Source organism: Drosophila subobscura, chromosome U (assembly GCF_008121235.1).
Source record: "Drosophila subobscura isolate 14011-0131.10 chromosome U, UCBerk_Dsub_1.0, whole genome shotgun sequence".
Taxonomy (NCBI): domain Eukaryota; kingdom Metazoa; phylum Arthropoda; class Insecta; order Diptera; family Drosophilidae; genus Drosophila; species Drosophila subobscura.
The window spans coordinates 6,810,177-6,831,961 of record NC_048534.1 but is presented as its reverse complement, the minus strand read 5'-3'; the positions used below and the strand labels follow the sequence as shown (position 1 = coordinate 6,831,961).

Genomic DNA, 21,785 nt, shown 5'->3' with positions numbered 1-21,785 from the left:
ACCTGACGATATCGTATAATTATATAGCCGCCATATATGCACATACGTGGCATGTGGTAGATGTTAGTTTATGGCAATTTAATATCATTTGGGACAGATTCTAGCTGCCGGCTATGTCTAATACGTATTTAAAGAATGTATTTATGTACACATGTAATTTATTCATGTGAAAAAAACTATAATTTCGAATTAGCATAGGATGGAATGTACATATCTACATCGAGTTCCCTATACTTTTTTTTATGGCATCTCTAGCTTCATCTTTTATATTCACTCAAATCTCTGCTCAATGATTTTTCATATTTTTTGTCTTTTTAATTCAACCCCTCGATAAATAATTATACCCACCATATTTTACACTTTGTTTTGTTCCATTGAGCAACTTGTGGCAGGTGGCAATTACCATACCAGAAATCTCCATCACCCGCCACCATTTAATTGACAGACCTTTCAATATTATGAAATAGGACTCCGCAGACGCCTGAATGGCCAACAACATTTCAAGCTGTCAACTACTGCATTTTTGGGTGGGAAAATAAATGTAGAAAAATCCGAAACGAATCGAAACGAAATAAAACTCAACTCAAATCGATACAAATGCAGAAATCAATGAAAATGAGGACCCGTCAAGTGCCGTACGAGTGTCGCTATTGAACTCGACTTTGAATCGGGGTCCCCCGGGGTCTTAATCTTGTCACTTTCACGCACTCCCCAGACACTCGCGCGCCCAGGCACTCGCGCCGGAAGTTATACAAAGTCCCATTATGATGATGAAACCAATTTATCAGGCAGCAAAAAATCAATTCAGTTCAGGCTACAGCTACAGCTCCAGCTCCAGCTCTTTTTTGTGGCCTCCAATTATGAAGTGCCTGGAAAATATTAGACAAAAGCCAAAGAAAGTTTGCTGCAAATGAAAATCCGCTGAAGAATTTCCCTAAGTGGCTTAGTTGGGGTCTCCACGCTCTCGCTGCACGGCACGGCACGGCTTGGCTCTCCCTGTGTCTGCATCTGTATCTCTTTCTTGATGCCGGGGATGCGTAGGCGCCGTCATAGATTTTTTCCATGTCAAACCAGCATCTGACAGCAGGTTTGCCAGAGGCAATCCCGCACCCCACCTCTATCACTGTGGCTCGAACTGAAGTTTTCGGCTGAGCATTTAAGCGCGGCTGATTTGATTTCAGTGACACGACGCCTGCGGCACCAACGGCTAAAGCTTCGGCAACGTTGACGCGAAACTTGTCCTGCCCACACGCGACTGCAGCACAGCGTCAGCGGCAGCCGTGCCAGCAGCAGCAGCAACAGCACCACCAACAGCCACAGCAGTCGCGCATGCGCAGTAGCTCAGCCCAGCGTTGTTTTTTTTCGTTATATTTTTTTTTGCGCTGTTTTTAAACGCCCTGGGGGGACGTGGCCGCTGAGGTTGCATGCTGCTGCATTGAAGCAGTGAAAAGAGTCAAAATATTTGAATTTCTAATGCCACACGAGGGCCGTCACGAGAGTCCATCAATGAGTCATCTGAGACGGGAATCAATTGTGCATTTATATATTGTTTGAATGATATCTACATATATTCTTGATATATTTTTATGTGTTTTAAGTCATGTGAAAACAATTTTTATTTACATACACCTCGACCAACCCTCGCTATTCAGAACTCTCGTGAAGGTTCCCCAACTGCTGCCTTCCCCGAGGCAACGGGCAACGCGGCTACGGCTACCCATTCGATCTGATGAAAATGACTTTTCCGATAAGCATCAAATTTCCTTTGATGATAGACCAGAAACGCCTTTTGTCACTGGCATTCACAGTCGCAGTCACTCTCGTCTGGTGATGACGCTAAACTTGTTCAATCTTCTCTGTCGGATCAGTAAGGGGTCCAACCCGGCTGACTCTGGGCTGACTTGTGGGTGAAGATCCCATCTCCAGAACCCCCTCCCGCCTAGCGATCCAATGCGGTTTTTGGTCGTCAGTTGTTGTTGGCTTTGCGGCTTCCGTGTGCATTTGCCTTTTGCTTAATTAAATGTCAATCATTGTACGGAGGGAATACTAGTACTCTACTCCTCTCTCTCCCCTCGATATATATTTACTCGTAAAGACGGACTTTGTTTTTGATTTGTCCGCTTTATTAACTTGATGTGGCGTCGTCGATGTCGTCTCAGCCGGCAGTCATCATGTGGATGTTGGATGTTGATGTGGATGTGAATGATGTCGTTGTGATTTGGTTTGGCGTCTCCATGGCGAGGGTCTTATGTTGTTGAATGCGTGGGCCCTGGACAGAGATATATGTCTGTGTCGCTGCTGTGTGCCTGATATATGCATGATCTATACCAAACCAATGGCATTAAAAAGTATTTAATAAATTTCAGGCCTGAGGATTATGTGTTTAGGTGTTCCATTCTCTGAAGGTGTCTCCCACTTCTGGTCTCTTTCTGCTTTTTAAGTGTCTGTGTGTTGGGGGAGAGAGGTCGGATTATTCTGTTGACATTTGGTGGGAAATGTTCTGGTTGTGTATGGTTCGCCGCGGTAGCCAGCGGTTGGACAACCTAACTGGCTATTAATAACACTCAATGAACACTTGGCACAGATCCGAAGCACTGCCCGGGTTAAGTTCTAGGTAACCTTTCACAAAATTCAACGACTTAAGCCTCCAAGAACTTATGGGTAATGGTCGGAAGAAGATGGGATTACTTTCGGTTCAGTTTGTCATCTGAAATGATATTTGAAGGGAAGAAGATCTGTGCTGGGTTTTCCTCTTAATTTCCTGATCAATCAAGCACAAACAGATTTTGCATTCGGGTACAGAATGATCGCTAAGAAGATTATGGAAAATCTTTGCTTGAAGCTTTTATTTTGCTCAGGATATTTGCACTTTATAAGTAGCTCTATTGCTTTTTTCCCATCCCCTAAGATGTATACACACATATGTAAACCTAATGCCCTCTCGTAATCCTTCCGGCATATGGCACATAAAAACATTAAAATACTCCCCCAGAATACTCTAATACGCTGAGGCAGTTGCTGTCTTGGCAAATGTTTTTCTACTTTTACTGCCTGTAGGAGAGACTGAGGAACCATAAGAACTTGTGGTTATTGTGGTGGTGCTCTGGTAATTGCGATTACACCCATAAACGGAATAGATCCTAATGCCACTGCCCGCCCGCCCGACTGACGACTGAGACTTTGCGACTCAGTGACATTGTAGCCAAGCGAACGAGAAGCCACGAGCAACGTGCGGACTGCTACTATAAATCCATAACTGTCAGTCAACATTTTGGACCAGTATCTGAGAGGTTGTCGTCTTGTATGGCCATAACGACATTTGCTTTTGGCTTTCTGTGGATTCTTCTGTGGCTCGGGGAGCATTGACGTGACCGTTACTACATTCCTGGGACACCTTTGAGCCACAGAGGCCTTAGACCTGAAGCTGAAGCAGAAGCAGAAGCAAACAAAATCTTGGCCACATATCTTGTATTTATTTAAGCATGAAAATTGTGTAATTTCTTGCAGATGAGAGACTTGGTATGGATTTTCTCTCCATTGGATTTGTTTGTGTAGTCAATAACACATCTTGACGTTTCTGTGGGCATTGCAACTGTAGAGAAAGAGGGAAAATGCACCAGCCATTTTCCCAATTGATTTTACGATTTTCCGACGCTCGTTTTATGCCAATCAGTGTGCACTTATTTTATTTTGTTTCATAGATCGTTAAATTTGTGTATTGCACAGAATTTATGAACACTGAAATAACTGAAGACTTCAGAACTTTAGTTCCTCTTTGATCGCTTAAGATTTATGTGAACGATAGAAAATGGTCTTCGATTGACAGAGGCCGTTGAAGGAGTACATTGGCAGATTGATGGGTTTCTCTAAGCCAAACAAACAGAAGCCTAAACAGTTGTAAAAGTTATATTTGTGGGCAAAACTTGTTTGTGCTTTAAGATAATGTAATCAAACTTTAGATACTCTTGTGGTAAATCTTGCAACATGGTTGAGTAAATTATTCTGCAATTCATTAGATGATTACAAAACTGGAAAATGGCAGGCGGCATCTATTTGAGCAGCAGATAGGAAACCCGATCCTTAATTGCTTAATTCAGCAACGCATTTAGATACAGTTTGTGGGGAAATAGAAAAACTTAAGCGATTTCCTCCTCCCATTGCCAGAAATAAATGTTTCTCACCTGTAACCCCAACATAACTGAAGACCACTCATAAATAATATCCAAATATGGCATCCACTCTCGCATTACACTTCTAGGAATTCCAAAAAAAATCAGAAATATTTTCTTTTGTTTAGTTCAGCATCTACCGAAGGTGCTTTCCAGTGAACTTCCGCTTGAGGCAACACCTGAAAACACAGAAATCCACACAAAATCCAAACCAACTTACAGAATTAAACAAACATTTATTTAAGTAAAAAACAGGCAGAGCAGGAGCAGAGACGAAAGAATAATTGCAAAAATCCAACATAAATCTCGAGCAGCTCAAAGAAGGAATTCAGATCCACGCACATGGAAATTTCAGAAAGAAATATAAAACTTTTGCCTTCGAAATGCTTTATTATGATGACGCCCACAGATGGCCAAACGAGATGAAAGATATAGAGGGGAAATCCGTGGATATATGTAGATATGTATATATAGTTATCTAGGTGATACCCGACCAAGTACTTCCGGCAGAGTGGGGGAAAGAGTGGGGCGCGAGTGTTTGCCGGGGGTTGGCCGATGAAATATTTCAAATATGCTGCCCAAACATTTCTGTTGCTGTTTCGGTTAATACTTTTCTCGTTATTACATTTTTAATTTGAATTTTATTTATTATTTTATGCGATTTTATATGATGCGCCTGCCGGCACCGCCTCTAGCAGTGCATTTTATCGTTGAATTTTATTTTTAAAACGAAAATAAACAACCACCGACCGACCCACCGACGACTGATCATCTCCGATTTTCTGGTCTTTTTCGTTTCATTTCATGCTTTTATTTATATTACAGCGGACGGACAGACTTGCGTGGCTCCTCCACTGCCATACGTACAGATATATAGAGTCGTAGCATCCCAACCCACAGACCTGCCCGAGATTGTGACGATGAATTGGACGCGCGTGCTGCTAATCGGGTTGACCGCCTTGGCGCTGACATTCGTGGAAGTTGCATCACTCTCACTGGATCCAGGTAAGAGACTATCCCCATGCCATCCACTCTTCCAACTCTTTTTCCCAAATTCCATTGTACAAATGCACTGAAAGAAAGTCAGGTTAGACTTTTGCAAAGTTTTAAATGGCATTTGTATAATAGTTTTGTATAATTCGTCGCCATAGAAAGTGTGATTTATAGAGAACCCCTACTAGTTCTTCTTTACATAGTTGCAGGTGCCAATCTGGTTGCAAAGTTACAGTAATTATTATCCAGAATTACACAGCGAACAGATCTTAAGCGAAATCTTTGATCCAATGATATTTATCGAAAGAGATTCCCTCCAGTGTATTTGTGTTCATATTTGTACCATTTCTTTTATGGTCACAAACAAGCGAATGATCGCCCAGGCTGGCCCCAGTGTCAATATTTGCCGTGAAAACGCCCGAAATGGCATTCAGACTCGCACTCCGCACTCTTGGTATCGTATCCAAGTTGGCGATTCATGTAAATCTCGGGGCTCGAGCTCGAGCTGGAGTTTGAATCCCAATGAAAACGTCGTCAACTGTCAGATAGGTTCATTGGTTGTTGAGCTGGTGACCTCCCTGAAATCCGTAGATGGCGTTGGCGGTGCCCGATCACGAGCACGAGCACAGAGCGAGAGACTCATTCGCTTTGAGCTCCAGCAGGCAGTTGGCCAATGCAATTTCTGTACCATAGCCATGTCCATGTCGTGAAGGTCACCCACCCGGCATCATGAGCCTGTCAAAACTGCTGACAAATAACCCAGCAAATGCGTGAAGTTCTATATGGAGACGTTGCTTGATAGATTCTTTTGCCCTGACAGTTGGCGGACTCTTTGCTCGTACTTCGAATGCGGATTGTGCAAATACGGGCCGGACCCCCGACCACGACGAGTATGTCTTTCGTATTTATTTGGGTTAACATGCCGCTGGATTACAGACAGAAACAACACCAAAGGCGAGCTCTCTCGCGGGGTTGACCAAAATAAACAGTTCCATGTTCGATGTGTCCGCGTGTCGTAATCTTGTGGCAGGCGCAAAAACGCAATTGCCAATGTTTTGGATAAATAGAGCAAGTGGCAGAGTCTTTTGGGCTTTACAAACATGACCCGAACCGATGTTATTTGGTGGAGTTTTTTGGTATTTATTTAGCTGTTGATTTGGTAATCGATCTGTTTGATTATCTGCTGGAGGAACGGAAGTGGTTCTTAACAGTTTAAAGATAACGAAAAATCCACAAAAGAGGAAGTGTTAAGGTGAGGGATTACACGGGATTACACGGGATTACACTTAAAGGAATAATCTCAGACAACCTTCCCATCCATCCAATTCTCTGTTGCAATGAAACTTTATCTTTCTGCAATTAAATCTTTATTTTTTCTCACCCACAGTTGCCTCTGCTGAGCTCGAGCAGTTCATACGAAAGGGCGATGTTGTCATATCAACACGACACATAAGGTGAGTCATTTATTAGCTTTTTATCCACTTCAAAGGTTACAGGATCTGCGCTATTGACTCCTTTAGACCACGTCGAAAGCTGCACATTTCCATAGAAGCCCTCTTCATGATTGATTTCCCCATGCTGAAGCACAAAATGTCCTTCTTTTTGGACCGCAAACAGCAGCGGGTTACACTGGATATCAGTGCGAATGGAGCCACCGAGTCGCGTAACTTCGAGATACCCAATATCAATGAGACGAGTACCATCCGATCGTTGGCTCTACAGTTCTCTAAGAATCGCATTACCCTCCATGTGGACTGCAAGCCGAGCACGCATCATGACATTGACATGAATCTGGCCAAACTTTACACACAAATGGATGATCCAGTGATCAAGCTGGTGAGTGGGGAGGGTCACTCTCTGTTGGGGGTAGCTACATATACAACTGAGAGAAATCTGTATTGATCATTGACAGTTCCGTGAGCGAAAGTACCCACTGCACTTTGATGCGGACATGGAGCACTCCCTGCAGCGGGCCAACTGCCAGAAGGGACTGCATCGTCGTGGTAATCGACGCATGCTGCGGAACAAGATCACGGAACGTGGTAAGTTTTTCTGAGAGAACTGCTGCCTGTCTGCTGCCAGTCAGTGTACCACAACCCACTGATCATTCCAGAGAAGAACAAGAAGCGCGATGTGCGCGGCTGGTACGAGCCAACCATCTCCCGGGAAGGAGTCACAGATCATCGACACCAGGAGGTGCCAACGGACGTTGAGCGTGGCGATATACCCATTCTGCATGGCGATTGTGAAGGTAGGTTTTTGCCCACAACCACAGCACCACAACATTACTGCACCACCCATCGGTTTCCATCTCAGAGTTCCACACGGTTTTTTGCCAGCTGACAGTCGGTAGTCCTAAAGCAGTCAACGACTCTTGCCCCAAAGGCGTGTCGTGGCCTGATCTCTGAAATGTCTTCCGAAAGTCTTTGGCTTAGATGCCGCGTTGATGAAATTGTTTGACTTGTCTCTTGTCTGTTGTCCGTTGGCGTTTATGTCACTTGAGGAACATATTTCAATTAAGCAAATGTGGCAGAGTGTAGGTTGGGGAACTGATTTGAGGGATCGTTTTGAGTTTGGTTTTGGTTCGAGTGGGGGCTTCAAATGTCAATGGCATGTGTGCGAGACCTTGAAAACCAAGCACCTAAGAATGCAATAAAAATATCCGAAAGTAAAACTAAACATTCTATTCCCAATCTTCGAGTAATACCAAACTAAAAACTCAATCAGAGGCTCAATAATATCCTTGATATATCTATCATCTGTATAGCTCTTAAGCTGTACAACATCATGTAAGACACATGGCAACAACTAAACTAGTTCAAGCATCGTCTCTTGGTTGGTTCCCCATATGCACATCTGGTGCCTGTACAAATGTATGACTTTGTCGGTTCGACTGGCTCACTGGCTGCCTCATGCCTCCTGCCTCGTGCCTGCTTTGCCTGCCGGAGTGAGTTTTGTCAACATTGAAAACGCCGCCGCCGCCTTAACGCCCAAACGCATCCGTTCCAAGTCACAGAGATCTCTGGGGTCTACGTCTCTCGATCTCGTTTTGGTTACGTTTGGCAACCTTCGTTTCTATCTTGTCGTCGTCGTCGCAGTCGTCGGCATAGCCACGTAATTCATTCATTACGTTTCTGCCTTTGCGATTTACATGCCGCCCCGTGCCGTACCCATGTCAACTGAGAGGCTGCTGAGAGATTGGTTGTGCGCGGGCCAGGCCAGATCGTGGGTACAGATCAGAGCAAAGCTACCAATTTGGTGTTGCTCTGCACTGCAGCCAGCACTGAGACAGATAAATAATAATTATGCTGGATACTCGTACCGGTGTGTGTGTGTGCTCTTACCCCTCATACCAAACGAGTGCACAACTTATGCATGGGCTTTGTCATATCTTGGCGTTCATTAGCGATGTATCTATGTGGGCGCCTCCACCAATCTCCCTCTCTCTCTGCAGCACTTAGCGGCGAATTATTGGCAAAGACAGTGTCAGTGTCTTCGATGTGGGTACGTACCACTGCTAAGGGTATGCATATATAGAGCTCTGTATGTATAGCTGTCTGTCTGCAAGTGCTGTTATTAATTGCTTGCCAGATTTGTAAGGCATTAGCCAGGTTAAATGAAGATAGTTTTCGACCCTAATGAAGATCATAGGCAGGCAAATTGGTAATGGTAGATAAGAGGATTGCATGCATTAATCATGGGGAAACTCTTTATAGCAGCAGCCTGGCTGGATTATTGTATGGATATTTCACAAAAATCCCAAATAAATACCGAATCTATGCCTGATCTGATCCTCTGATGAGGATCTCTTCTCTCCACTGAGCTCATGAGCTCGGGTTTAATCTGGTTTTAATTCACAGTTTAGTTTATGCCACAACAAAATGCCATAAATCACACACAAATGTTAATTATTCTCCTTCGACTTGTATTACCAAATTGTGCAGTCCCACATTAGTGCAGCAGTGACTCAATCAATCAGGGTCCTGACTCACAGAGAGAGTTCGGGAAGTTAGGCTTGTGGCTTTGTTGTCCCATTGCATTAAGCTGCACTAAAACCCCTCTGAACGCATTAGCAGCGCTGTTCAAAGCGCCGAAGGAGTGCATTGGAGCGACAAAGCGGATTAGGTTGCAATCAGAGAGAGAAAGAGAGAGAGAGAGAGAGAGAGAGAGAGAGGGTGTCCCGACCATGCTTCATCCGATGTTGTGTGCGTTTGTGCATGGGTTAAAATGAGTGCGATTTTTGCATTGGTTAGACCTTAATCTTGTCAGACGCTTGAACGCTTCCCACACACACACACACACACACGGAGACCCCGTACCCCCCCATTCCCAGTACCCCCGGGACCCATCTGTGTGCAGAGGGTGTTCATGAATTATTGTTGCTTTATTTAAAGCCTCAACTGAACGAAACTCTTTACACTCCCCCTCCGCCACCACTAGTTTTATTGTTGTTGTAATGCTCTGTGTTTTTTTTTTGTGTTCCCAACCCAGACGCCCTCGCACGATCATTGAGCGATTTACTGGCTTTGGTTAAGCTGCTCCGTGAAGACGTCGCCCACCAGCGCCAGGAGATTGCGTACCTGCGTATGCTCTTGGAGAATTGTGCCGGCTGCAAGAATCCCCTATCCGGGGATAATCAGCTGCGACTGGAGCCCACTTGTCGCACGGCGAATCCTTGCTATCGCGGTAAGTGCACATTTGTCGATTGCTCGATAGCTTTAGATGCTAAGTTTTTCTTCAACTCTTTCAGGTGTCGACTGTCTGGATTCGGCCGCTGGTCCCAGGTGTGGCCGTTGTCCTGCCGGCTTGATTGGCGATGGCAAGATCTGCAAGCCGGGCGTCACCTGCGCCAACTTCCAATGCTATCCGTAAGTTTATACACAGCCCTGTTCCCTCTCGATGTTGTGTGCAAAATTAACGCAGTTTGTGAAGCTCTTAATGGCGTCAAGGGCGTGGCCACTGCATCCACGTTAATTGTATTTGTCATGCTGTGGGCTCCAAGGGCTTTAAAAGCGCCGCCGTCGATCCGCCGTCCAAAAGATTCTCCCTTTCGCGACTGACTGTGCAATTATTTGCATTTGGCCTTAATGGCAATTTGATGTTGTTTATGGTTTGATGATCTAGTCAGGCCACAAGCTTAAACAACACCTTGACTAGCTGGCACATCCCCATCCATATCTCTATCTATATGTGTGATTGATAAGCAAGTGATGCGCCGCCCATTGAGAGAGGATTTCAAATTTCAAGGTTTATTTACTTGCTGAATTCTACGAATAAGTAAATGCCATAAGCAGGTTACACGGAACAGAACAGAACATAACAGAGAGTAGTAAGTGGAGTGGAGTGGAGAATGGAGAAACAAGACTTCAGATTGGAATATTTTTGTGTGAGTCATTTGAGTGATTCTGAAACCAGTTCCGCCTCTCGCCTTTCGCCTCATCCCATCTGATAAGCTGCGTAGATCGTAGATATGTCAATCCGAATGCGTAGAAGACTTCCCTAATCCCTTGTCGCTTCAAGACAGTTTAGTCCAATCAAGCTGTGCCTGGTGTAGGTAAATATGCATTCAAATGATCTTTACACTATCTACCAGCACTTTGATGTGTGTTGCGATACACAAATGGGAGCAAGTCTTATCTTTGCTGAATTTCTCTTGGTGAAACGAATGTAGGCCCGAAAACCCACTACAAATTTGGCTTCAGACAAGGAAAACCTCTCATTGCACCCACAGCCCCCATATTAAGTTATCATTTTCGATGACCGGAAGAGTCGACACAGTCGGATATCCCATAAAATAGTTCAAGATTGTTCTTGGCTGTGTAATGCCAAATTTGTGTCAATCTCAATCATCGAATTATGCAAAAGACCCACAGAGCCATGCGTTGGACCCTAATAAAAACATAAATTCTGGCACTATCCAATATCATAAATATGTTAAACAAAACTACAACAAGTTGTGCGTTGTAACGGTGATGGAACTCCAGAATATTTGGTAGACACTATTGTCGAACAAAATGCAACAAAACCTTTGCAATACAGCAAACCAACTGGGACCCGGGCGACCCAAGATGTGAGAGGTCTTCGCTGGACCACAAATGGCACTTGAAATAGCCGCATAAATTAGTTAAAAAGAACCCGCACCTTTGCCACAAGAACCCCAGAATGCCCAGATCCAACTCTGAGGACTGACTGACTTCATTGTGTCAAAACACTTAAAGTGATTTCTGTTATTTCTTCCACGGATTGGACTGGGTAGCCCTTTTGGAAATGCGAGAAGCAAGCGCCTGTGTGCCCTGGGCCACGCGCATAGGAAGCATTCGGCCATAAATTTGTGTAAATTATTGAAAAGAGCCCCCACAGACCCCAGACCCAAGCCTGACCAAAGAACCAACGAGTGTTGTAGGTGTAGGTCTAGGGATCGTTTGTTTGGATTGCCGATGGGTAAGGTGCGCCTCTGACCGTATTTTAATTTGCATAAAATTGTTTTAAATGTTGTCACGATGCGTCCATCGCCGCCGACTCGTTACTGTCATCTTTCATTATCGATGAAATGTGGCCAATGTGTGTGGCAAGCCGCCCCAAAAACTGAATCACCAATTTCTCATTCCTCCAATCATTTTAATTTAGAACCCAACAAATGCCAACTGAATCAAATGCGGCGTCATGGCTGAGAACATGGTCAACGCTTTGTTTGTTTCCTACTTTGATTCTAAAGTCCATTCTTTGGAGTCTCTCAGAGACGATCGATTCTATTAAAAGACCATAAAACTTGTGCTAATGACATGCACACCTGTGGTTGGTTGGTTTGTCCTTTTGTTGCTCAGGTTATCTACAATGTTGGTTTTTATGGGGGTTATACATACATCCCCATCCCTGTGGTGTCTCTCTTTTGTGTTGAAATTTAATATTGGCTGAGGAGGGGTCGGTCCCTTTGGTAGCGCTCTATATTGATTGAAAAATGTTCTCAGGTATTCCAAGAACTTATGAAATAAACATGAATGGGGAGTAGAAAAGAGTGCTGGAGATTCCCATGCTTATCCCCATCTGATTTAGCTTTATCTCTTCACGCCCCTCGTTCATCTTTCAAATGAAGATCATTCGCGTATTGCCAGCACTTTCGATTCCACTCTCCACCGGTTGACCACCTGAAAAGCCAATCATAACTTAGCCCCAGGCCGATGAGAGTCGAGAGGCGCCTCCGCCCCAAAAATCAGTCTTCCCTGCACACTCCACACTTACACTTCTGTGTTGTTAAATTTCGAAAATTATGCAGATGATGAAATAATCAGCAGTGCAATCAAGACCAAGAGGTAGATTATGTTACCCAGCTACAGATAGATACGATAGCTAGGTAATAGTGGAGTGAGAGAGATTCCGATTTGAAGACCGATTGCTCGCTGCAACATGTGTACGAGGCATGTTGAACATTTTTCGAGCAAGAATTCCATTTGATTGTGGCAACTTTCCCACAGAATCTCAAATCTCTCTCTATGCATATCTCTCCCCCTTTGGTTTGTCTCACTCTCTCCCTCTGTCTTTTGGTGGCCCAAACAAAACGTTTACGGCCAATGGCTCAAAGTGTGGCTGGAAAAGCAGGAAAACGAAAGAGAGGAAGCAACCGGAGAGGCTGGTTCACAGCTTCGCTACAAAAAACATCAAAGTTCGGTGGAACGGTGGAACGCATATCTCAGTGGGAATCAAGTTCGCCTACGCATCGGGAAAAAAAGTGGATCCATTGATTCCAACTCGCTGTTGTCGTCGGTGGGTTCGGTTCGGTTCGGCTTGTTGTTGTTGTTGTTGTTGTTGCTGTGGCTCTTGACTCTGGAGCTGCGGCTGTGTCTGTGGCAGCGTTTGACTGCCTGAATTCAAATTAATAGTTGACTGGCAGCGAATCCAGCGCGGGACAAGTTTATACGTAGAGTATATCATGATATTTATGGTGGTAATTCTTTGAATTTGTATTTTGCTTGGTTTGGGGTGCAATTTGTAGGATTATAATGGTGTTTCCTTGGGATTTTGTTGAATATTTAAATTCACAGAGGTATATTTTTGATCCTTCCAACTATAATCTGCTTAATGTTAATTATTTTGTACTTATCTAAATTCGAATAATATTTCATCGCATAAACCTCATTTCTGGGCACATTGCCGTTGTCGCTGCGCTTGTCTTGGCCATGTGCAGGCGCAGCAATGAAAACAAAAACAAGCCCAAGCCTCAGCCCAAGCCCGGGCCAAGTCGAGATCAGACCCGAGCCACAGATGGAGGCATATCCAAAGCCCCAGCTGAAGTCGTAGTCGTAGTCGGAGTAAGAGTCAAGCAACCTCACAGATAAGTGGCCTGTGGCAAAATAAACGCCGCTTTATGGCAGTTAGCTGCAGTTTGTCTAAAGCGTGCGCCACATAGAAGGAGTGGAGTGGAGTGGAGTTGGATTTGTTGGATGGGATGGATTGAGGATGGTGGCACTGCATGGATCCCCCTGCCTGCCGGATGGTGGCTCCCCCGAAAAGGGAGCACCAGATACGAGTGGCAGCCAAGTGTGTTTCTTGGCTCTTTTGTTGTTAGAAGTAAGTGCTGGGCATTTGCATGGCATGCGCTACCATTAGAAGCAATTTGGATGAGGGTTAATGGTAGCTGGGAAGCAAAGTGTAGAAGGAAACCCATAAGAGTTAGGGTTACGATCGATGATAGACCATTGAAAGACTTTAAAGAAGGACTCTTAGTGAGGAAATGAGTGGCTAAAATCTGTGATTACTTGTCTGCAAAAACCCTGACAAATCTCGTGGGTCTGTCATATATGAATTCCTACCACTGTAGTCCCACAAGTGCAGCCCAGGCCTCAGATGCAGATGGCCTAAAAGCCTTTGCATGCTTCAGAACCATGTTCACACATTACTCAGGTCCGAGCCCTGCTCCTGCTGGAGGAGCTGCCACTTCTAAGACTCCTTTGGCTGGTGTTTGAACTGGTCTCGACAACAACAAGAAGAAAGGGAACCACAAGGCAGGCCAGCAAATTGGAATTATGAATTATGAATGCGTGGTTAATAAAAGGAACGAACGTCCAAGAAGCAGGCAGTAAGGCAGTCAAGACATCGAGATAGCCCAGCCCCAGTGAGATCCCAAAAAACTCCGAGTGGGTTCGTCATGCTAACCATGGGATAGCCATGGAGGGATAGCATAGCTGAAGATGGACATTGGGCGGGGTCAGTGGCAGAAATGCTAATGCGTTCCTCGTTGCGCTCGACTGGATATTTTCCCAGCACTCAAACGATGCCGCAGCAGCCACAGACGCAGACACAGACAATATGGTCGAATGAACTGAAACAAAGCAGAAAAGCGCAAAGTGCCAGTACCAGTGCCAGTGCCTGTTGGAGGAGGCGTCTGGGGCTGGGAACATAGTCAGAAAGCGAAAACCCCTACGCAATATCCAACATGGATATGGCCATGGCAGTGGACAGCAGCGCGCCTTGACTTAGACCGCTTGCCACTTAAGTACTTAACACTTTTTGCTAATTGCGCGTTGCGCGTTGCGCGTTGCGCGTTGTCCGCTGCTGCCAGTTGGAGGCATGGTAGGCCGTCCCCCGTTGTGGCAGCCACAAGCGAACCCCCAAAATGCTTACGCACACACACCGCAATCCCCACTCCGCATCCGAACAAGTGTGTTGATGCCCACCATGGATATGCCAAAGTCAAGAGCAGAGCCCGCAGGCTGATGAGTCTCATCAACTGACAGCGCCAAAGAATAGAAAAAACAAAATTTGAATCTTTCATTTTTTGCTACTCAGGTTTTTTTTTCGTTAAGGCAATGAAAATGTTGTTATAATACTCTGCATTAAATGGAAGCATGGGAATGCGAGACATAGAAAGATACATATCAAAATTCCACTCACCATTACGTTAAAATTGTTGAACACCCTCGGAACAATTACAAGATTACGACGGTCGAAACGACGTGAATTTGCGAGACGATTTCGATATTATGACAGACGCAGGACGGGCTTTTTAATAAAATATATAATAATTTTAGCACACTTTTCCCATTTTATTGCATTCCTTTCTTTGAACTTATTTTTTATGGCACGATATTCTCCTTTTTACAAATTTTATAACTTTTGAATTGCATATTGGAATAATTTTCACAACTGCGTAGGAGAGAGAATCACATCTCCACTCCACCTTTAATTGTGACACTTGGAGCGAGAGAGAGAGCTGAGCGTGGAGGTTAGCACTCGCTCTCTTCTTTTGGTTTCTCTGCTTTCTCGCGCCTTTCTTTGCATTTTTATGCACACATGCAAAGAAAAAAGAACACGTGACCCTTCGGTAACCTATTTTAGGACACCTGGAACACCCATGGGACCGTGGGTTTATTTGCACAAGAAATGAATTATATAATGAATTAGACAATGGAGCCATTTTTATTTCTTTTTGCCTCGCCGGTACGCCACAGCCCACGCACATTTTTTTGGTTTAACACTTAAGACACTTTAACACAATACACTAAAAAAAAACACCGCGCGACTATATTTTCTGATTGATTTGCCCAGATTTTCCTCTTTTCACGACCCGAATCTGGCAAAAGAGCGCGGAGCTGGCAATAAACGCGTGCACGCGGAAGCTGAAAGTAAAAGAGAAGGGAGCAGCGTAATGCGTACGCAGCTTGGTACTTACTCTCTCTCATTGCATTCTCTCATTCTTTCGCTCATTCTTTCAGCCTTTCTTTCGCTTATTCCATGTTTTTATTTTGTGTATGTTATTTGTTGTGCAAAAGAATAATTTCATAAGCCTGGAAAGTGTGAAAATAATTACAAATGGATTTAATTATATAATAATAATGTTTCAAGAGGATTCAAGAGTATTTAAGAGTATTCAAACTGTGACTATACCCTGCTTAGTAGCTTAAACTTCCCTCCATGATTACTATTTACTCCCAAGCTGGGCAAGCTGGGAAGCTGGGGCCAAGGGTCTCTTTGACTGACTCTCTAGACACTAAAGCCCCAACTCTGACTGAGACTTCCGGCAAGCGAAAAAATCCATTGTGTGCTTAGCCATAAAATATGGGAAACTATGGCTTCTGGGTCAGTTGGGCACGGTAGTTCTGCTGCTGATGGGTGATGCCCGATGGGTGATCTTTCCTAGAAAATTAGACTGCTGTGAGTTATGTGCTGGCAAAGTGGGATGCAAAGCGAGGCCTGGAAATTAAGTTTCAACTGAAAGACGAGGATGCACATGAAGTTGAAGTTGAAGCATTGCCCAATGGACAGAGGGTAACGGGTAACTGTAACTGTAACCCTCAACAGAACCGAACCGAACGGAAGAGAAGAGACCGATGCGAACTAATGACCATGTCATGATATGTAAATATTTTGCAGCCATAAGCCCATAAGCAATCCCACACTCTTGGGCATAAATAAGAGTCCCCTGTCTTTGGGGAGAAATTTACTTGTATATTTACATGCCCAGGCCATGCCATCCCATGCCATGCAATGGAGCCTGGATTTTGTTGTTCGTACTCGTACTTTTGCCATGGGCCATCATACGTATCATATCTCGCATCCTACACAACCTACACACACAGCTCGAGTCTCTTGGCTCTTTTCTCTCCTTTTCTTCTTTATTTATTTGTGTTTTTCTGGCTTTTAATAAGATTTTCTTGTAATTGTAATTTGTTTTCTTTGGGAACCTGGTCGAACCTCTTCCTGTACGCTTACGGGGGATCAACGTAAGCATCCGAAAAAATAAACTGAGAAGGAGAGAGGAAGAGGCACCTTCTGGCACATGTCTTGTCGCTTGTCGAACTGCGCTTTGTCGGTGCGCTTTTGTTGGGTCCCAGTCCCCATATCAGTCCCCGTCCCATTCCATCCTCTCAATAGGGGTAACCTTTTCTCTTTTCACAGATCTTTCTTTCGCTGGTCAAGCACTGCACAGCCTTTTGTGTAACTTTGTTTCTGTTTCCACTAAACATCATTAATAAATTTGCCTTTGTATGGTTTACCTTTCCATGTGTTCCCCCCCATTAACATTAACAGTCTTTTGTTGCTGTTTGTTCCTGACTGTCAGTATTAATAATAATAAACAATATGTGAGGGCGACCCAACCACACACAACACACAACACATCCTCCTTCTGCCTGATCAACCATTAACCAACCGAATCTGCGTCTCTCTTCTGTCTCTTCCCTTTTCTGTTCTCTTTGCAGAGGCGTTCAGTGTCACGATACCGTGAACGGAGCCCAGTGTGACTCCTGTCCAGTTGGCTACGAAGGTGATGGACGCACATGTTCTCTACGTAATCCTTGCATGGACACACCATGCCCCTCAGGTAAGTCGTACAACTCAGCCAAACCCATCCCAATCGAATCGAATCGAAATGGAAGTGGATGTGGAAATGGAATGGGTTTCTTTTTCTCTCTTCTGTGTTTTTTTTTGTTTTTTCCACCACCCCATCCCCCGGATTAATGCTCAAGTGGAGTGTTTTGTTTGTGGCCAGAAATTGTTGGACATTTTGTTGATTTTATGGCTAATTTGAGTTTGTCGTGCCACTACTATAGATCGTGTTCTTGCGTGGGTTGCTCTATTGTATGATCGTATAACTGGGAAATACAAAAGTTGCAGCTCTAATTTGATTAGAAGTTTTTAGTGGGGATTTTGAAAGCAAATCAATCAATCATTCAAGGGGAAAGTTGCTGTTCCCTATAGAATACGGATTCGAGTTTTCATTTTAACAACTTTAACAATTAACAACTCATTTTTTGTTGTTAGATTAAAAGAGAAACAAATGTCCTTCTTATGATTTTCTATTTAAAAGTTATTTAATTTTAAATCAGAGTAATTATTAAACAAATTCAAGGAGATTTAAATATTTTACAATTTGGGGCTGTTTTTTTTTAATTCTGCAGTTTAGTCCATAATTTTTCCACAGCAGATATACCCAATAAATCCAACTGTAGCGCACTCAATTCACACGACTATTTGATTTATTAAGACCCCACCACTTTGCCTGAACCCAGAGACTGGGAATGGGACTCAGACGACTGAGGACTCGCTCTGAACCCTTTTGATTGAATTAAAGACGAAAAACCCTCGACAAATTATATGGTATGAAGGGTAATTTCGGGCTTCCCGCGAATGTGTGAAACGAGGCAGCTAAGTAGAGCTCAGAGTCATCGAGTTTGAGGCGTGCTGGAATGTTGTGGGGGGGACGACCTTCCTTATATGTCAGGGGTTTTGCTTTGCTAATTGATTTTGGGGCGGTAAAAGTTCAAAGTACAAGCCAGGCACTTGGCTTTTGGCATTTGGCATACAGCAAGCAGTAGGTGGAATATATTAGCGAAATATGATAAATTACATATACGATTAACTAATAAACAATTCTCATTTGTATTAGGCAACATTCACTATCAGAGGCAGAGCCAGTACACGGCCCGCAAATACTCGGTCATAACGAACTAATCCACAGAGCGGGAGAGCAGCGTTTCGACTAAGTTAACGAGATATAAAAACATATGTCTTATATGCGATTACAAATTACAAAAAAACAGAAGAATGTGTGCACATAATGAATTACTTAATACCTATATAAAATAGTCATAAGTTGTAAGCTCTTTTCGATTGGCAAAACGGAGAGGAATTTTCAAGTATTAGCCATACCCAAAATAATCTTCAAAACAAAACGAACAAAAATATACCTACCCCCCGTACATTGTATGTCTCCCCCGCAAATAGAATGCCCAGAAAGTGGAGTCTATAAACGTGTAACGAGATTTGTTTACCCCTCCCTCTACCGATCCCCATAAATACTACTGTAATTAAATACGAATAGAATCTAATGAACAAACAAACAAACAAATAAACAAAAATGTATGCTGTAATGTTTTTGGTATTTAATAAATAAACTCAATCATTGGCTATATAATGTATCTATCTGCATATCTTTGAAATCTCATCCTCCACCACCACATTCCCACATCTCAACGAATCGCTCTTCATGTTTATACACTATCATTTTCTGGTCATGCTACAGAAGAGAGAGAACCCATTTTATAAAGTGGATTTCAAGCAGAGGGTAAGTTTAAGTGTAAAAGGAATTGGAGTTGATAGAATTGTTTATCATATTCGTAGCATCATATATTGAATGTAGAACTCTGGAAAGTCGTGTACCGTTCATTGAACCTAATGTTTTATATTGTCTTTGGGTCGATATTCCTGATGCCTAACTTTAGTTTAAATCTCTCACATCATCAAAAATCATACAAATCAAACCCTTTTTTTTCCACCCATTGCTCATCTCTCTCCCTGTCTCTCTGCTGATCCACTTAGGTGCCCATTGCCTGAGAATGGGCTTTCCGCCCTACTTCCAGTGCATCTCATGTCCAAAGGGTCACCAAATCAATGGCACCAGCTGTAGGGATGTCGATGAGTGTGCCATCTATCAGCCCTGTGATGATTTGACTGTCTGCCACAATCTCAATCCCGGCTTCAAGTGTACGCCCTGTCCGAGCGGCTTTGATGGCATCCATGCTCATGCCTACTTTGCGGATCATTTGTCGGTGGAGTACAGGAAGCAGACCTGCCTGGACACCGACGAGTGCCAGTCGGGCTACTTTAGTTGTCCGCTTCATGCCACCTGCATCAATGAGATTGTAAGTGAAGCAATCGACTGGATGTCATCTCTTCTTACATGTGAATTTTCCCATCTTAGGGCTCATACCGCTGCCAATGCAATGATGGATTTGTGACCAATGGCACGTATAGCTGCCTGGACAGATCCTCGGTGTCTGTGTGTCCGGATGGACGCATTTGTGACAGGAATGCCGTCTGCGTGTACTCCGACAGCGTGCACTATCAGTGTCGCTGCACAGTGGGCTGGGCGGGCAATGGTTTGATCTGTGGACAAGATCGAGATCTCGATGGTTGGCCAGACCAACCGCTGGCCTGTACCGAGCTCCACTGCCAGCGTGACAATTGCCCGGATCTGCCAAATTCCGGGCAGGAGGATGCCGATCTGGACGGCCATGGCGATGGCTGCGACGATGACGCCGATGGGGATCAGGTGCAGAACAACAAGGACAATTGTCCGCTGTCCTACAACACGGAGCAGCTGGACGCAGACGGGGACGGTGTGGGCGATGTGTGCGACAATTGTGGACACAAGTTTAATCCGCGGCAGCTGGACTCGGATGGGGATGGAGTGGGCAATGCCTGCGATGAGGATATCGACAATGATTCCATTCCGAATGAGGTGGACAACTGCCCTTCGGTGCGGAATCCCAATCAATCGGACGTGGACAATGATGGGGTGGGCGATGTCTGCGACAATTGCCCCACGATACCCAATCCCATGCAGGAGGATCGCGACATGGATCTGGTGGGCGATGCCTGCGACAGTGGCATCGATGGCGATGATGATGGCATCCAGGACTCGGAGGACAACTGCCCCATGGTGAGCAATTCGGATCAGCTGGACACGGATGGCGATGGCAAGGGCGATGCCTGCGACGATGACATCGATGGCGATGGCATACCCAACTACCGTGACAACTGTCCACTGGCCAAGAATCCCCAGCAGCTGGACTTTAATCGCAATGGCAAGGGCGACATTTGCGAGGAGGATGAGGATGTGGATGGCATCCCAAATATCCTGGACAACTGCCCCAATAATTCCATGATCCATCACACGGACTTTCGCTCGATTCGAGCGGTACGCCTGGATCCCGAGGGCGAATCCCAACTAGATCCCAACTGGGTGGTCCATGCCAACGGCACAGAGATTGTCCAGACCCTCAACTCGGACCCTGGGCTGGTCGTGGGCGACGATGCCTTCGGTGGCGTTGACTTTGAGGGCACCTTCTATGTGAACGATGACACGGACGACGACTATGCGGGCTTCATCTTCAGCTATCAGAGCAATCACAAGTTCTATGTGGTCCAATGGAAGAAGGGCTCACAGACGTATTGGGAGTCGAAGCCATTCATTGCCTCCGCAGAGCCTGGCATACAGATCAAGCTCATTGATAGCCACACGGGACCGGGCTCCATGATGAGGAATAGCTTGTGGCGCGACAGTGATACGCCTGGACAGGCGCGTCTGCTGTGGAAGGATCCAAGGAATGTGGCCTGGAAGGAGAAGACCTCGTATCGCTGGTCGCTGGTCCATCGCCCAGCGATTGGTCTGATACGATTGCAGTGAGTGATTGCTTGAACAGTCATGAACCATTTGATCATCTCTTTTGTATTCCCACGCAGAATGTACGAGGGCCAGAGCCTGGTCATCGACTCGGGCAACGTCTACGATTCAACGCTCAAGGGCGGACGTCTGGGCGTGTTCTGTTTCTCTCAGGAGATGATTATATGGTCGAATCTAAAGTACAAATGCAACAGTGAGTAGCAGTAGCAAGAGCCCATTCCATCGTTTGACTTTGATTTGTGTTCTCTTCCACCAAACAGACCACGTCGACCCTCTGATCTACAAGGATCTGTCGGAGCATCTAAAGCTAAAAGTTGAGCTGCAGAATTGAGGGACTTATTACCAGCTTGTCTCTGCCATGAATTTTAACCAAATTAACTATGTAAAATCTATGTAAAACCTAATTAAAGTGCGTTTCGACTGAGTCGAAAGTTAATGACTAA

The 21,785-nt window shown here is 44.6% G+C and overlaps 2 protein-coding genes across 3 annotated transcripts in view; one reads left to right on the top strand and one right to left on the bottom strand.

Annotated features, from left to right (window-relative positions):
* The window catches only part of LOC117902727 (protein Aatf), a 20,841-nt gene extending 17,154 nt beyond the window's left edge, over positions 1-3,687 (bottom strand). The window contains exon 1 of the mRNA XM_034814298.1: positions 3,681-3,687. Within this exon, the coding sequence (XP_034670189.1) occupies position 3,681 (1 nt within the window). The 5' untranslated portion in view covers positions 3,682-3,687. The remainder of the gene's footprint in view (positions 1-3,680) is intronic.
* LOC117902726 (cartilage oligomeric matrix protein) overlaps positions 1-21,785 on the top strand; it is a 25,246-nt gene extending 3,461 nt beyond the window's left edge. Inside the window, exons 3-14 of one of the 2 annotated variants that reach the window (XM_034814294.1) lie at positions 4,995-5,174; positions 6,550-6,616; positions 6,683-6,998; positions 7,075-7,204; positions 7,276-7,413; positions 9,654-9,848; positions 9,913-10,030; positions 17,357-17,478; positions 19,476-19,798; positions 19,858-21,341; positions 21,402-21,535; positions 21,603-21,785. In XM_034814294.1, the coding sequence (XP_034670185.1) occupies positions 5,090-5,174; positions 6,550-6,616; positions 6,683-6,998; positions 7,075-7,204; positions 7,276-7,413; positions 9,654-9,848; positions 9,913-10,030; positions 17,357-17,478; positions 19,476-19,798; positions 19,858-21,341; positions 21,402-21,535; positions 21,603-21,673 (3,183 nt within the window). In that variant the 5' untranslated portion in view covers positions 4,995-5,089 and the 3' untranslated portion in view covers positions 21,674-21,785. Of the gene's footprint in view, positions 1-4,994; positions 5,175-6,549; positions 6,617-6,682; positions 6,999-7,074; positions 7,205-7,275; positions 7,414-9,653; positions 9,849-9,912; positions 10,031-17,356; positions 17,479-18,543; positions 18,878-19,475; positions 19,799-19,857; positions 21,342-21,401; positions 21,536-21,602 lie in introns of those variants that run through there. The other variant, XM_034814297.1, reaches the window with a different exon arrangement.